Raw genomic sequence first — 16,990 nt, forward strand, 5'->3', positions numbered from 1 at the left:
CTTAAAAATTATTTAAAAAGAAAAAAAGAATATAATCGCTTTTTTTTCCTCTTTCATAATAATAATAATAATAATAATAATAATAATAATAATAATAATAATAATAATAATAAATAGCGTTAAAAACCTTTTGGTGTGAAAACTAAAAACAAAAAAAAAGTTTGCGACACTAAAATAGGCTTTCGATAAATAAGATAAAATCAGAAATACCCTTAATATGTCATACTACTCTTTCAAAACATAATCTAATGTTAAAATGAAATAATTTTTTTTTCTTACATTGAATTCTAAATGCCATGCTATTATTACTTAATATTCATATTTCATATGGCCAAGACATAGTTTTCTTTCCTCTTTAAATTAAAATAAAAACTTATTGGCACCAAGCGTGAGGGAATGCTAGATGTTTGGTAATTTTTCCTCCGACCAGAATAAAAGATCTCATTGAAACAACTAATCCCATGCATACTGTTTGTACAACTGGTAGCACAAATTGCATAGTATCATAAATAGTTATTCTGGGTATTACCCATCCGTTAGGAGAGTTCATAAATAAATATAAATTTTTGATCTCACTTTCTATATTGAAATATACCATAAGATAGATATCTTGATTCGGGATTTCACTATCAATATCTTGACCTAAACAAATGAATCTTTCTCGATAAAATCGGTTGATTAAGATCAAATTCTATCCCTTAGGAACCATACATGCACCTTTTGATGCATATGGTTCATCAAAAATCATGAAAAAAAGAATCAATACGTAGATCCCATTTAATGAATGACGAAGAGGTTTTTCCTCCATTTTTCAAGAATAATGGTTTTTTTTACTTGTTTACCTATAAATAAAAAAATTTCGTTAAACTTATCAAACTAACTTTTCATTTATGTATTCTTTTATTGGGATCCAATTCAAATCACAATAACATTATCTTGTTCTTGGGTGGGCTTTATTAATTATTTTAGGTTTGTGCTCTATTCTAAATAAAGATCCATCCAATTTGGATTTGAACATATAGGGCAAATGCTCCTAGTACTGTGTCTTTTTGCTACAACTTTCTTTTTTTTTTCCAATTCATTTCACGCCTTCCATAAAATATTTGATGTATTTATTAAATTATTCAATTGATTGTGATTAGTAGTTTGAAATTACTCCTATTTATAATTTATAAAATTTATAAATAGATTATGATACAAATAGTAATCATGGATATAGTACTAATTGGGTTTTTCTAAGCGGAGTCTAGATACTTCATTTTATTGGTCCAAACAACTTAACCATAAATTATTCTAATTGATAATATTAATCTGAATACCTCCAAAGAATAGATCTAATTGCACTTTTTTGCCACTTCATGCTTTGATTTTTTTTATGATTTAATCAATCCTTTTTGGTGAAACAGAGGATATCTCGATCGCGATAGAGAACGGGAAAATCCCATAATAACCCAATGTCTCTGATATGTCGTATGATACGTCATTCCAATTTAAACTATCCTCTTTAGGATTTCGAAAAGGGCTTTTGGAACACCAATAAACATTAAATGAAATAAACAAAAATGAAGTACTCTATTTCACCTTGATGTGAAAGCGTAACAATGAGTTTATTGTTTTAATAATACTATATAAATTTATTATCTTAATAATATTATAATGGATATTGGCTTTTATTTTATTATTTTTTCTATTTTCTTTGTTTTATTTTATTTTTATTTGTATATATTCAATAATTTCATAACATAAAAAAGATAGAATGAATAAAGTAAAACGGCTCTTTGAATGATAAACAAATCCATATGCATTCGCTCATCTAAAATGAAGTCAACCTCTCATTACATATTGATACTTATCTAGTATATAATATATTTGCTTCTCTTTGTTCCTACAAATAGAATTGTGATATTTGGACTAAAATACTAAAAAAATGGAATCCTTTTTCTGAGATAATCCATTGAAAAAGGGATGTCCATAACATAGTTTTTTCTAGTGCAATAAAGTTACATAATGTCTATCTTTCATTGATAAGAGGGTATTTCATGGGTTTGCCTTGAGATCGTGTTCAGACCATTGTATTGAATGATCCTGATCGTTTGTTGATTGTCCATATAATGAATATAGCTTTAGTTGTTGGTTGGGCTTGCTCGATGTCTCTTTATGAAATAGCAGGTTTTGATCCTTCTGACCCATTTCTCGATCCAATGTGGATACAAGGTATGTTTTTTTATACCTTTTATGACTCATTTAGGAATAACAAATTCATGATGTGGTTTGAATGTTACAGGAGGAACTATAATGATTCGGGGTATTTGAAGTTATAAAGGTGTGGCTGGGTTGCATATTGTGTTTTCTGGCTTATGCTTCTTGGTAGCTATCTAGCATTGAGTGTATTGAGATCTAGAAATATTTTGTGATGAATGTACATAAAAACTTTCTTTAGATTTTCCCAAGATATTTGGAATTCATTTATTTTTTTAGGAGTGGCTTGTTTTGGGTCTGGTGCTTTTCATGTAACAGGATTGTATGGTCCTGGCATATAGGATTTTGATCCTTATGGGCTAATCGGAAAAGTAAAATTTGTAAATCCAATATGGGGTGTGGAAGGTTTTGATCATTTTGTTTCGGGAGGAATAACCTCCCATCATATTGCAGGAGGGACATTGGGCATAATGGCGGGCCTATTCCATCTTAATGTCCGCTCGCCCCAACATCAATACAAATGATTATGTATAAGAAATATTGAAACCGTGCTTTCTAGTAGTATCGCTGTTTTTTTTTTTTTTTGCAATTTTTGTTGCTAGAACTATGTTTTTAAAGCTACCCTCATTAAATTATTTGGTCCCATTCGTTATCAATGGGATCAAGGATACTTCCAGCAAGAAATATATCGAAGAGTTGGTACTTGGCTGGCTGAAAATCAAAGCTTATCTGAAGCTTGATCTAAAATTCCTGGAAAATAGCTTTTTATGATTACATCGAAAATAATCCAGCAAAGGATGAATTGTTTAGAGCAGGTTCAATGGACAACGGGGATGAAATAACTACTGGGTGGTTAAGACATATTTTATTTAAAGGGAAAAAAAAAGTATGACTGTTTTGTACGTTGTATGCCTCCTTTTTTTGAAACATTCCGGTTGCTTTGGTAAACGGAGACGGAATTGTTAGAGCCGATGTTTCTTTTTAAAGAGTATCGAAGTATAGTGTTGAACAAGTAGGTGTAATTGTAGAGTTATACGGTGGTGAACTAAATAGAGTTAGTTATAGTACTCATGCTACTGTAAAAAAAAAAAAATGCTATACGCGCATAATTAGATGAAATTGTTGAATTAAATCGTGCTATTTTGAAATCCGATGATGTTTTTCGTGTCAGTTCAAGGTGTTGGTTTACTTTTAGACATGATTCGTTTGCCATCAATGATCACAACCAATTAATCTAGTGCGTAAAATTAATTTTCCTACATCTATGTTAACAAAGTGTTATGAGAGAGAGAGAGAAAAAGAAAGATGATTGACACACAAAGTATCCTGGAATAGGCAATTGCGGACCAGCATCCTTAGTTTTTTTCTTCAGCACTATGATGAAGGAGAAATAGAATATATGCCTTCACAGTTGGCTTATAACATCAAAATGTGGTGACTGAATGTGAAAGCTGTCTCTCTGTCTCTCTCTCATGCATGGAAAATTAACAATGTGTTCAATGTGACCATGTATGATTAACTTTTTGTTGAGGACTTTAGTGACCGATTTTAACTTCAAGGTCCCAGATTGAGATTATGACCTCACCTCGCGGAATCTTTGCCACTTTTCCAGTGCCTTTCTCCGTTCGTATATGGTTAAAAGCCCGCAAAAATTATATATCGAAGTATCCCGTTGGGGAGCTTGTTTTATTTTATTTCTTAAATTCTTGAAAGTGATTTTTATTATATTTTTTGTATATATTTTGGCCCAAGGCAACGCTATTCTCACTTTTCCCCGTTTATAACGCCCACACACTATAGTTTTCTTATTTCATATTTGCTCAAATTACTCTTAAGGCCAACTTTCTATTAGGCCTCCTCCATAGATATTCACTTGTTTAAATTGAACCTCTATGTATGTTGCAATTCCCCCACTGCAAATGCATGTCCTATGAGAAATATATAAATAAGCCCCAAGTTCAATGGTCTTTCACATATCATAGAAGGACAATTAATTACTAGCTAGTAATGGTGAAGTAAAGAGAAACCAGCAATGGGATTGGGACTTTTTGATGATTTTTAATGCTTGCTCATGTGGGTTTGGTTGTGAATGCATTAATTTATAAATGGAGCTTATTGTCTGAGATTGGACCGTGATGGAGTTCGAGACGGTCTTGAGTATTTTGTTTCCTATGCGAACTGCTGGTATGCTGATGTCTTTATGTTCGAGACACTGAGTAGAGACCTTTCTACCTTAGATTTGCACTAATGGTGGTGTTTTTACTAATTTGATTTCCCTTCGAGGTCCTAATGCAACAGCATGAAACCTGACCTTCGAATGAGAATCTGTATATGTTGGTGAGGTGCCATATTACTCTTTGATCAAGGAGCTTGATGGGCATGCTTTGAATATCATAAGAGGAACTTATTGTGGCAATCTTGGATGGTGGTAATTTTCATGCATCATACATCTGCTTCTACAGAAGTGTGATATTGGGGGTTGGGATTTAACAGACAGACAGGAGCAAGGAGCTGGTATTTCAGCAAGATGAAATATTAAAACAAAGAACCGTTCGGCTAGCCTGCTACGATCTTTCAGGGCAACCTGGGCAATTTGAAATAAGAAAACTACATGGCTTTAAAACCAAATTAGATCTATAAATGGGCCACCGTCTAATTGATATATATGTCAGACATGGGCCTACTTTTTCAATTTTTGCTGTTGAAAGGTTGGGGCCTGGTTTGAGATATATAATTTGTGAATAGAATCATTTTCATTTCCATTTTTGAGATCCTGTCCATCCTAAGTTTTGAATTAAATTAATCAAGATGTTAACTCCATCACACCTCGCTAAAATCTAATTATTCTGACTTTATCCTATTCTAAACTTGATCACGCCAATTGTGAGATATATACATCAATGAAGGAAGAAAAGAAAAATCAAAATGATCTTGTTTTAATTCTTTATTAAAAATATTTTTTGAAAAAATGTGTTGATGTAGTGACATTGTGACCCAAGCTTTTCATATGTTCATGATAAATGAAACATTGCCATATGTTCTTGAAAAAGAACCCTCTTTTGCTGAGGAAAAAAACCTTTAAACCCCTGTATGTGTTAAGAATTAATTGTGCTCGTTGTATTTAGGCTAATTACACCCGATTTGGTCAAGTTGTCGTTCAATCTACTCTTCCACTTACCGACCCTTGAATTGTTAAATTTCGTGGATTAGAAGCTTAGAACCCTTGTTTTGGGCCATGGATGCTTTTTCAAGTAACAATGGCTTATCCATTCAGAGCAGGAGTAAATGTTTCTAGTAATTGGAGACGACGATTGGACCCAATTTTACTCGAATTTCAATACAGAGTCATCAGAATCGAAACATGTGGTGAAGGTTAACTTTTCAACACATACAGAAAAGGCTAGACTGTTGCTCCATGTGTGTTTGATAGTGTGATAGCGGTTGCTTTTCAAATAACTTTTCGTGCCGAAATACATGTCAATGATGTTTTTTTATTTTTTAAAAATCATTTTTAACATCAGCACATCAAAACGATCCAAAAAGTACAAACCGCACTCAATTTTAGCACACAAAAAAAATTCAAAATTTAGCAAAACGCAGGTTAAAACGCACAGCCAAACTGACATCAATGATGATGTTAAATCCTCTTGAATATTATTAGCTCAAATCGAACCCTTTACAACCGTTTTGAACCAACAATTAAAAACCAGCCGTTTGGTGATAGAAAGGGCTTCCTTTAATTGGCAGTGGAGATTTCAATTTCAGCCAAGATTTGTGGAAGGACCGGGCCATCAATGATGTTTAGACATGTATCAAATTTCGTTTTCCTCTAAATTAACCCTGCACAAGCTATCGATTACAAATTCTGAATGCATTGACAAGACTCTGCTGCTATAGACATGATGAGGTGTTATCTTGGTAGGGATGGAAATCGGATTTTCCATTTGGGTAACATGTCACTCCCAAAGTTTTGAAGTTTATTTTAGTTTGACTTTCACTTTTTCATAACTAATTCATAGTGTCTTTATATAGACATCGAAGAGGACCCTTTGTTGGAGCCAATATGAATTATATTTTAACATTCTATTTCCTTTTTAAAAAAATAAAATTCCATCTCAAAAATTCAATAAATTAACCGATCAAATAAATTAGATCATATGCACAAATAAATGTTAGAGAGATATTAATACAAATCAAAAACTAAATCCAGAAGTGGAGAGGTTAATATAGTCAAGATATCTAATCTCGTATCAAAAGGATCCAACTAATTTTTTATTTAATCATATGTCAATAATTTTCTTATAAAAAAATAATAATTTAAATTCTATCAAAGCAATATAATTTGCTAGAATGATTTTTATTAGCTGCGGAATACTTTTTTATACAAGATGAAGGACAAAATACCTCAACCCTTTATAAAAAAAAATTCCTTGATACCAAGATAAACTTTTTTGTTGAAAGAATCTAGCAAACCAACAATTTTCTTTCTCTTTTTCCATAACCTCATGATTTTCTCTCTCTTATATCATACTAAAAAACTAAAAATGAACAAAATAAGGTTTTGGGTGAAAGCAAAACTTAAAAAATTAAAGGGACTAAAAAGGAATTCAAAGTGAAATGGGTAGTGGACCAAAAAGAACTTTTTGGAGCCAATTTATACTTGGCCACTTGGTTTCTTTATGGGTTTCATTTTGATTCTCTGTTTTTGAATTTGATCCCCTATAACAACTTAAAAGAAATTGATTTTTAAATTTTTCATCAAATGATGCAATTAAAGAATAAAAGAACGGAGAAAAAAAGGGTTGTCCCTGGCTATAATGAAATGTGAGAGTTTCTACACATAAGAAAAACCAAACCTTTAGTTTATTTTAATTATTCATTTTAATTTCCCTTTATTTTTACTTTATACTAGACAAGTGGCCCGCACTAAGCCATAAGTCAGGTCAAATATTTCATAACATAAAAAAGGATGTTTAGGTGACGCCAATATTTTTACCCTGGTCATTGACTTAATTGGATTCAATAAGATCGATAAATTTAATAATATGATTTAAAACAAAGGCATCGATATTAAATAAAGTGAACAAAAAATGAGAATAACTAACTATAAAAAATAAGTTGTCAATATCATACTTGGAAGGAGAAGAAATCAAAGCCGATTAAAGACTCACCGTCACTCCACTACAGACACCACTCCATCTCTATAAAGAGCTCACCAAGGTGGTTCTAACGTCGTTGCAAAAAGCTACATGAAGACACTAATAGAGATCGCACACAACGTCAAAGCAATAACCTAAAAAACAAATCAAACAAAATATTATGAAGTGAATATCTCATCCTTATATTTAACCAATTAATTTAATTCAAAAAAAATAATTTCCTTTTAAAAAACTAAATTTAACAAAAAAAAGAAAATAAAAAGAACCCAGATAACCCGGGCCATTTTCAAATCTTATAAAAAAAATCCTATAGAAAGCAAATAAAAAAAATAATGTTGCCCGATCTCGAACTAAATAAATGTTGAATGATAAAACTGAAAAAATATAAACTTAAAAAAAGGGAAGAAAAAAAATAAAGTAAACCTTGAAAAATTTTCTAAACCTGGGTTAATATTTTAAAATTACAACCTATGAAATCTTAGACTCAAACTCAATCAAGAAGCTAAAATCCGAACCAACTTAATATTAAATGATGAAATTTAAAAAAAAATTAAAAAATTTTTCAAAATAAAAAATAGCAATCAAAAGAATGAGTATTAAATATAATAGGAAAACAAATTGAAGAATGATGAAATCAAAAAAGAAAAAACAAATTTTAAAAATTATCTCAAATAAAACTAATAGTAATAAAAAAATGAGGATTAAACTAAAAGATGAAAAAATAGAGAATGAAATTGAAAAACAATTCAATTTTTAAATTATTTAAAATAAAATAAATACTAATCAAGAGAAGATAGTCCATATTTAAAGGAAAAACAAATAAAAATGTTGATTTAAAAATTTAAAGGGTATGCTACGGAAATCAGGTAGGAGAGAGGAAAAAAAAAAGGTAATCGACACCACATTAGAAGTCAGTAAGCCACATAATTCATCTAGTGATGGAGGGGCCACCAAGATGATTCAAATGTTGTCCCAACAGACACCATTTGGTCACTGAATGCCCTATCACGCGCTACCTAAATGAAGCGAAAATATCCTCTACACGCCAGCCAATTTTATTTTTTAAATAATATTTTATAATTATTTAAATATCAAAATGCCTTGCCCATTCAACTTGATTATAACAAAAAAAAAAAAAAAACTAGAATGAGAATACTAAAAATCCCATAAACACCAGTTAAAGAAATTTTGCTTGTAACGATAATTTAGTCATTTCACTGTGCTTTAAAAAATAAAAATTCAAAAAATCCCCTAGGTGCTAGTTAAATAAAATTTTCTTATAAAGTTAATTTAGTCATTTTATTGTGTTGTAAAAATATAAAAAGACTAATCTATCCTAGATTAATTTGATAGTGACTAATATACTTCGCAAAAAGACTCTATTACCCCCAATAGCCAAGCCAATGATTTTTGTTGAGAAAGGTAAAATCATCATCACATTGTTCCAACCCACAGTGCAATAAGTTTGTATGTACAACAATTCTACGATCTCTTTTAGTTTTTTTTTTAATGAAGTTTCATTTTTGAAAACTATGTATTCAAATTTGCTAATTTTTCAAATCAATATTGTTAGTTTTTAAATCATCAAATAACCTTATTTAGATCGCAGTAGCCTATTGGCCTGCATTAAGTCGTGGGCCAAAGCAAAAAAAAAGTTAAACAAAAAAAATATACATTGCTAATGTGTCTCCTGAAAAAGAAATATATTTTAATCATGAATTCATAATCAATTGGAAAATGAACAACATTTTTATCTAATATTGCGACAAAACTCATTAGATCTACTTGGTTGACATGCAAAACTCACAGAGATAATATTAAAAAAAATAAAAAGGTCAATCTCTAATTAACTCAATGCTAAAATATAAAATTAGTTAAAAAACAACACTTAATTTTAAAAAGTAAAACTCAAGTAAACTCAAATCAACCAATCAAACTTATGATGCAAGACATGTACATTATCAGATTCAATAAAAAAAATTTATCCCATAGATTAATTTTCATTTAGTAGATTTACACGACAATAAAGTGCATAAGAAGTTTTTTTATATGAAATTTTGTTTTTTTTTAAAAAAAAAACCAGGACAAGCCTGTAGGACTGAGATAACAAAAGTAGATCATTAATAACAAATGGTGAAATTATATTTTTTTTAGTTTTAAGTTAAATAAAAAAATAGATCATCCATAACAAAGGATGAAACTGCATTTTTTAAATTGAGGGACAAAAATGCATTACAAAAAGAAAAAAAATAATAGCCCCGGTATTGTGGCTTAACCCATGTCAAACTTTTGTTTTTAAAAGGGGAGAATGATTTATTTTCTGCCCCTATTGTTTGAAAACAAATAGGCAGTCAATATGATATTTTCCAGCCAAAATCATTTCTACCATTGTGTAGGTCAGAAAAACAAAGTAGTTGGTTTTTTAACAAAAAAAAAAAAAACTATTTTAAACTAAAGAACCCAACAAACACTTTTAGAACATTAATAAACCAACTTATCAACCTAGCAAATCTAAAAATCAGTCCAAATAACAAAATCAAACCAAATAAAATTTCTTATCCTCAACTTAGATCAATTTTTTAGGTAATATTGAGGCTCAAAATAACCATTATAAGACTCCACTCACCAAATAGAATTCTTTGACACCAATCTTAACTATTTTGGTGGTCAAAATAGGTGTCAACGATAACTTTTTCTTTCTCTGTCAAAATCTAGCAAATTTCCATGTCTCCTCGATCAAACCAAGAATTGAAAATGAGAAAAAAAAATTGATACTAAAATTGAAATTTCAATAACTAAAGTTGTTGATTAACTTTTAACTGAAAAAAAAGGGATTAAAATAAATTTTTTGTATAAAATTCAAAGTTCCCACCTTTTCTTACTATTTTATTCATTTTGGTTCTCTATCTTTCAATTCACCAATAAAAATGTAGTTAGATACTAATTTGGTTTCAAAAAAGTTTGATTGTGCAAAAATCAAATTTGAAAATCAAATTAAAAATTCTTAAAAAAAATTACTTTAATGAACAATAAAAACATATCATGGCTTATTTTTCTTATAATGTGATGTGAAGAGATTTTGTACGGATATAACGTCCGTAATCCAAAAAAAAATTATATAATACAATGGTCACATTTACAATTAAAAAAATTTGAGGTTAAATTAACCATTAAAATAAAAATAATAGAGGGATGAACTAAAGGTAAGTTTCTCACTGTCAGTCTTCATATTCGGCTCATCCGCTTACTTTCTAAAGACCGCGTTCATGGGCGTTCCCCCGATGTGTACGTCTTTTCCAACAAAGTCAGTCTTCCATGTCATGTTATTATTGCTATTCATTGACAACATGTTGTCAACCAATCTTTTGACCTTACCAACTTAATTAAAAAAATTACTCCATAACTACATTAAAATATATATTTAAATGGTTAGTGAAAAATAATTTGAGAGAAACATTGTGGAAGCCTATATATATATATAAAGTTCAACCTAAAAGGAAACATAGACAAATTAAAATGAAAAAAAATTACATTCAAGAAGTAAAGCAGCCTCTACATAACACATACGCACTAAATATCCACACCATACTTCTGATCCGACAATCCTTTCCAGCTACTAGACAAACTTGATTGATCAGAATTAGCAACTGAAGAAGAGACCCCATTTCCACACTTAGCCACAGTCCTCACACTCTCTATCAACTCCTCAGTCCGTGCCTCTTGTGCCAGTATCTCTGCCAATTGCTCGGGGCTTATCACCAGCTTAACCTTCCAAACCCCTGTGCTATTATACCTAGGAAACACCTCAGCTTCTGTTGATGATCGCTTCAACATCCTTTGGTTATCAAACGACATGCGATAAGGAGTAACTTTGGATGATGAAGTAGATGAAGACAGATGATTTTTGGTATTGTTGTTGTTTCGGGTATTGTTCAATGCGATACTGCTGGTATTTATAGGGAGGAGGTGGTAGAGTTGGCCAACGTGGAGTTCTTCGTTGTGGAGGAGAGGTTTAGAGAAGAGGTCACGGCTACGGTAGATGGCGTGGCCAGGAAACTCGTTGGTTATGCACTCTGCTGTGATGGGTGCGTACAGCTCCATGATACCACCATTTGTTGTCACAACTTTTATCATTTCTTCTACTTCTAAGCGAAACCCCTTGAACACACAATTCCCCATGTATCAATATATATATGAGAGAGTATTATTCAGCAATCTTGCTGATGGTGGTGATGATGGAGGAGGAGGAGGAGGAGGAAAGAAAATAATATGGGCATATATTGGGTTAGTTATGAATCGGTAGGGAGTTTCTTGAGGGTTTCTTCTCTTGGGCACATGTATAGCGGACAAAAGTATCCTCTGCTTGGCCAGAGAAAATCACCATTCTTTGTAGTTTTTATATCATGACGGCCCCACGTTTCCTGTCATGAGGTTTTTGTTCTGGTGATCTGAGGATCAATTATGCTTGGTGTATAGGCTGAACGAAAGTACAGAATCCAAAGGTCAAGATAGTTGAGAGTTTGACTCTATTAGTGGGAGGGTTGGTCATGATCATCATATTTAGGGATCAAGGTCAATGACCACATCAATATGTCTATGCTTTTTATCAGACTTACACTTGCTTTCACCTTGTGGAGCCCAGATGCAAGCCATGAAAAGAAGAGCCGATTTGTAAATTTAGGAATGGGGTGGGAGGTTTGTCCCTCTCGTTAACTTTTTTTTTTCTGTGGATTTGTTTTTGTATAATAGCTATCTACCGTACGTGGAACAACCAGCTGGGTCTATTTTATACGATGCCGTTTGCAATTTGCTGTTAGAGGATAGGTCACCAATATATTGCGTTTTAATCAGGGCTGGGGTAAATTTTTTTTATTTATTTAAAATGAATTTTTTTTATATTTTTAGATAGTTTTGATATGTTGATATAAAAAATAAAAAAAATATTATTTTAATATATTTCCAACTAAAAAATATTTTAAAAAACAATCACTACCCTCCTTTTAAATATTCTACTGTTACTAGAAAAATCTGATAAATAAATCTTGTCTTTGCGGGAAAAAAAAAGTATCCGATAAATCATGAGTGTTCCGTCTCTTGGAAAGCAACTCCAGAACAGCTGGGAAGACTTGAAGTAACCAAATGGTATATATAGGCCCAGATGTTTAAAGTTTTGAAATCAGATGTTTTGTTCACAAGGTATAAGAATTTTAAATGCTAACATTAGTGGTTTTTAATTTCATTTTTTATTTAAATTAAAAATTTTAATCTAAAATAATGAAAATTTTGTATAACTTTTTAAGTACAAGTAGCTTTCATTTAAAAATATATTAATAAACTAATATAAAATTATTTATTATTTTGCAACGGAAAAAAAAAAGTTTTTTTTCCCCTGAACATAGGATTCTTTTGTCACCTTCATGCGATTCTGGTATTTAAATTTCAATATACTTGTTAAAAAACTTGACAAAAAATACAGTGGACTAGCTGGAGCAGCTAGGCACAGCCCTTAAAATTGTGTGAGATTCTTTACAAAAAAAAAAAAAAACGTTAATTTCTCCCTGCTTGCACAAGAGAAGAGAGTGAACGAGACAGGCGAGATTGGAATTTAATGAGCCGAACGTTGTTTTAATTAATTCTGGCTTCGAGAAAAGCTGTGTACAGAATGGATCTTTCCTTAATTGTATGAATAATATGGTAGGTTTAGCATGCTACAATCTTTCGGTGGCACTCATTATGTCTCTCAAGTTTTCTTTCGCAGTTATGATGGAATCTTCGGAGGCGAAGGGATATGTACATGTAACAGTTCTACTGTTAAGGATATTTGAGCTTTAGCAAGAGTTCGGTGGGAGACATTCGTCTAGAAATTCACAAATTTGGTAATCCCAATCACTGCATATATTTTACAATCAAATTTCTCTTTTCTTATTTATATATATATATTTTTTTTCATATAAACATATTTTTTATTAACAAGATGATTTAATTAAAATAAATACTTAAAAAATTATAATGATTTGAAATAAAAAGGAAAAAAAATTCATCTTTGTAACCAAAATTTATTTTAAGAGAATATTATTATAAAATGTAAAGAAAATTTAAGGGTCATATATATATATATATATATATATATATATATATATATATATATATATATATATATATAAAAACGCGCATAAGTTGGAAGGATGGTCTTCCATTTAGCCTAGAATTAAAAGGCTCAAGCAACTTGGCCCAAGAAACTTCTCCCCCATCTGGTTTTTTTTTTTTTTAAAAAAAAGTTGATTCCATGTCGTGTCCTCTCTCTCTCTCTCTCTCTCTCTCTCTCTCTCTCTCTCTCTCTCTCTCTCTCTCTCTCTCTCTCTCTCTCTCTATATATATATATATATATAATTTTTTCCAGTTCGATGAAAGGAAAATCGGGGGCCAAGTCTTTGAATGCCAAAACCTAAATTTTGACATTTTTAACCAAAAAACATGGAAAACTAATAATCGATTAAACCTCTAAAACTTTATTTTTAACCACAAAATATATTTTAATAAGATTAAAAAACCTAAAAATAAAAAAAAAACTATTATGTCTCGATCTGTTTTGTCTTACACATTGAAAGTAGAAATCATCTTCAATAAACTTTTCTCTTACTTATAAATCTATAAACATCATGTCAAAATTTGGTCACCCAAAAGCTCCCTCTCCTTTTATATTTCTAATGACTTTGCCTTTTCTTTCACAATAGTTAGGGATTAAAATAAAGTTTCCCAATCAAAATAATATGGATGAAATATGTAACAGTTAAACTTAAGGGGCTAAATTGAACTTTTCTGCATCTTATAAACAATGTAAGTGGAAAAAGGTTTTGTTTTTTCTTTTATTAATTTTGATCTTTGGTCTTTCAATTTTTTTTAATAATAACCTAAAATTTTATTTTGTAAAATCAATGTTTTATTTAATGTTAGAATATTCTATGACATATCGAATATGCGAAAGCATGCAAAAAAAAAAGTCCCAACATATAAAACTTGTCAGTATATATGCTTTAGAAATCAATTGGTTTGTTATACATGACATTGAACTTATTCATGCAACACATATATCTTTATTTATAAAAATATTTTTTATTTTTAATATTCATTTATATTTGATTAATAAGTTTAGAGTAAACATAAAGTTTCTAAAACAAAAATGCTTTGCAAAAAGAATTATAAAGTGGTTATAATTCTGAAGATTTCTATTGCATCAAAATATTTTTTTTTAATATTCTAGGTCAATGCTCTATTAAGACTGAATATTAATTAAATTTGTTAGGACTGATACATATTATATTTTTTTTCTTTTATGAAAGAAAGTAGTTATTCTCATAAGCTGGGGTATGAGGAATATCTAGAACTAATATATAGGTGTTTGTTAAATGATATGTTCATTGAACTAACATGTATAAGAATTTTATACGTAGAGATCACATATATCTATGAAAAAACTCATGTGACTATTGTGTATGTAATCCTTGGACTTGAGATCACTAAATCATTTTATATAAAAAAAATAATATGTTTTGATTATGCCTACATGTTGTCTTAATAAAGGATAATAAATAGATAAATATTGGATATAATATAAACTATATGAAGGTATTTGAGTGATCAAAAAATGATTCATCACCCAGGTGAATTGGAGAAAATATTTCATATGATCTTGAAAGGTATTGATTAAGAAATCTTTGTGCAGGGTAGAGTGGGATTTGAAAATGATTTCAAGTCTTATTCAAATAATCAATGACTATCATTTCAAGAACAAACACAATTTGACCTAGTAGACACATTACATATTTAAATCTCAAAAATCAAAACATTCTTGATGAAGGGATAATAATGACACTGAAAAACTGGTTACTAAAATGTCAAGTCAAATCACATATGACTTTTCTAATATTTGGGAGATCATGACACATTGTTAAATGATACACTTAATCTTCAACTATAAATCATTCAATTTATTGAATAACTATAAGTTAAATTATATAATGTATTTAATCTTATTTTGATTATAATTATGATTTATATTTGGGCCAATATATTAGGATCGTAATAGGTCACACACATTGATAAATATTGGTAAAAAATTAAACTATGATAATTAATCAAGTATGACTTGATGATAAATAAATTTTAAAAATTAAGGATTATAATGTAATTAATACATGAGATTACAATTCTAAACTTATAAAAATCAAATTGGAACTTGATTGTATTAATTTCTAAAAATATTATAAAATAATATATGTGATATTTTTTAGATATAAGATATGAAAACAACCAAAAGAGGGGTAAATTGGTTAATAAAAATAAAAATCTAGTAAAATTACTAGAGCTTGATAAACTTAAAATGTGTGTGTAGTCAATGACTAAAATGATATTCTTTATTCATGCTTCTAGGCACACATCAAGTAAGATGATTTAAAAAGAAAATAAAAGGTGCACACAAGAATTTTATGGTGGTTCCCTACAAACTCGTAGTTAATCTAATTCTTAGGGATAACTCTGAGAGTATCACTACTTTCTTAAATCGGTTTGTAACCTTATAATTTTTTGTTCTTATAATCATGCAAAATAAACTGTCAAATATTCTTAATAATTCAAAATCTATACTTATTCAAGTTTGCAAGTAATAAAGTGTCACCACTTAAGCAAAAGCTTCTTATATATTAATCATAGAACTCATTTCTCTTTAAAAGGATTAACCACTCAATAACCCTCTATCTTTGTCTCAATTTTCTCATTCAACAAACATCAAAAGCATTGGAAGTTTCATTCCTTATAATCTCATGTTAATCTATCAATCTTGAGGAGCTAACTGAAGTTGCTTTAGACAAACACTTAGTGTGTTTTATATACAACAATTTCTTCACCTAGTCATTCTCTCTCCTCTAGAATTCTTGTCTTGATAAAACCATGTTTTTCTTAATTTGATATGTGCCAAACAGTTTGCAAATTTTATCTTTTTTCAAAACATGGTCCATAGACTAGTTATTAGTTCTAATCATTTTCAATATTGACCTGATACCTTCCTTTCTTGTTTTGAATTAATTTTGATCTTATAACCGATGAAGTATATGATATTTTCTAGTTATTATCTTGCAATTATTTCTTTCCATTATGATATTAATCGCACAACTTCTTCCTTTCTTTTTCTCATTTGATGATCATTGTAAAGCGGTTAATCCAATAACCTAAATCTATTAAAATTTTGATAGAATGTTAGCAAGTCTTTAAAGGGTTTGAATATGGTTCTTTTCTTTGTTTATAAGTCTAGGCAGGACTGAATTCATTGCTTGGAGACTTAAGATTAACATGAGTCTTTCTTAGACTCGCAAAAGTTCATATAATGAAATCCTAATCATCCTTGAACAAAACATTTCACCTACACATCTTATAGACTTATTAAAAAATCTGTATGGTTTGTGATCATCATAAATCACAAAGACTACAATCTTTTTTTTGTTTTTATGATGACGAACCTTATATAAGGCATCACAATCAATTTATCCCTACTTACTAGAACACTTCATATATAAGAAGCATACAAACTGAAAACTATTGAATACTAAGCAATATAATTTAGGACTTCATAGTTATGA

The 16,990-nt window shown here is 29.9% G+C and overlaps 1 protein-coding gene and 1 pseudogene across 1 annotated transcript; one reads left to right on the plus strand and one right to left on the minus strand.

The window, feature by feature from the left end:
* Positions 1 to 2,039: 2,039 nt before the first annotated feature.
* On the plus strand, positions 2,040 to 3,437 carry LOC127904952 (photosystem II CP47 reaction center protein-like; annotated as a pseudogene).
* Positions 3,438 to 10,801: 7,364 nt separating this feature from the next.
* LOC7487742 (uncharacterized) lies at positions 10,802 to 11,877 on the minus strand. The gene has a single exon (XM_002302637.4). It carries the CDS (start codon positions 11,535 to 11,537, stop codon positions 10,929 to 10,931), a length of 609 nt encoding a protein of 202 aa, XP_002302673.1. The 5' UTR covers positions 11,538 to 11,877; the 3' UTR covers positions 10,802 to 10,928.
* Between the last annotated feature and the right edge of the window lie 5,113 nt (positions 11,878 to 16,990).

This window comes from Populus trichocarpa, chromosome 2, assembly GCF_000002775.5.
Source record: "Populus trichocarpa isolate Nisqually-1 chromosome 2, P.trichocarpa_v4.1, whole genome shotgun sequence".
Lineage (NCBI taxonomy): Eukaryota > Viridiplantae > Streptophyta > Magnoliopsida > Malpighiales > Salicaceae > Populus > Populus trichocarpa.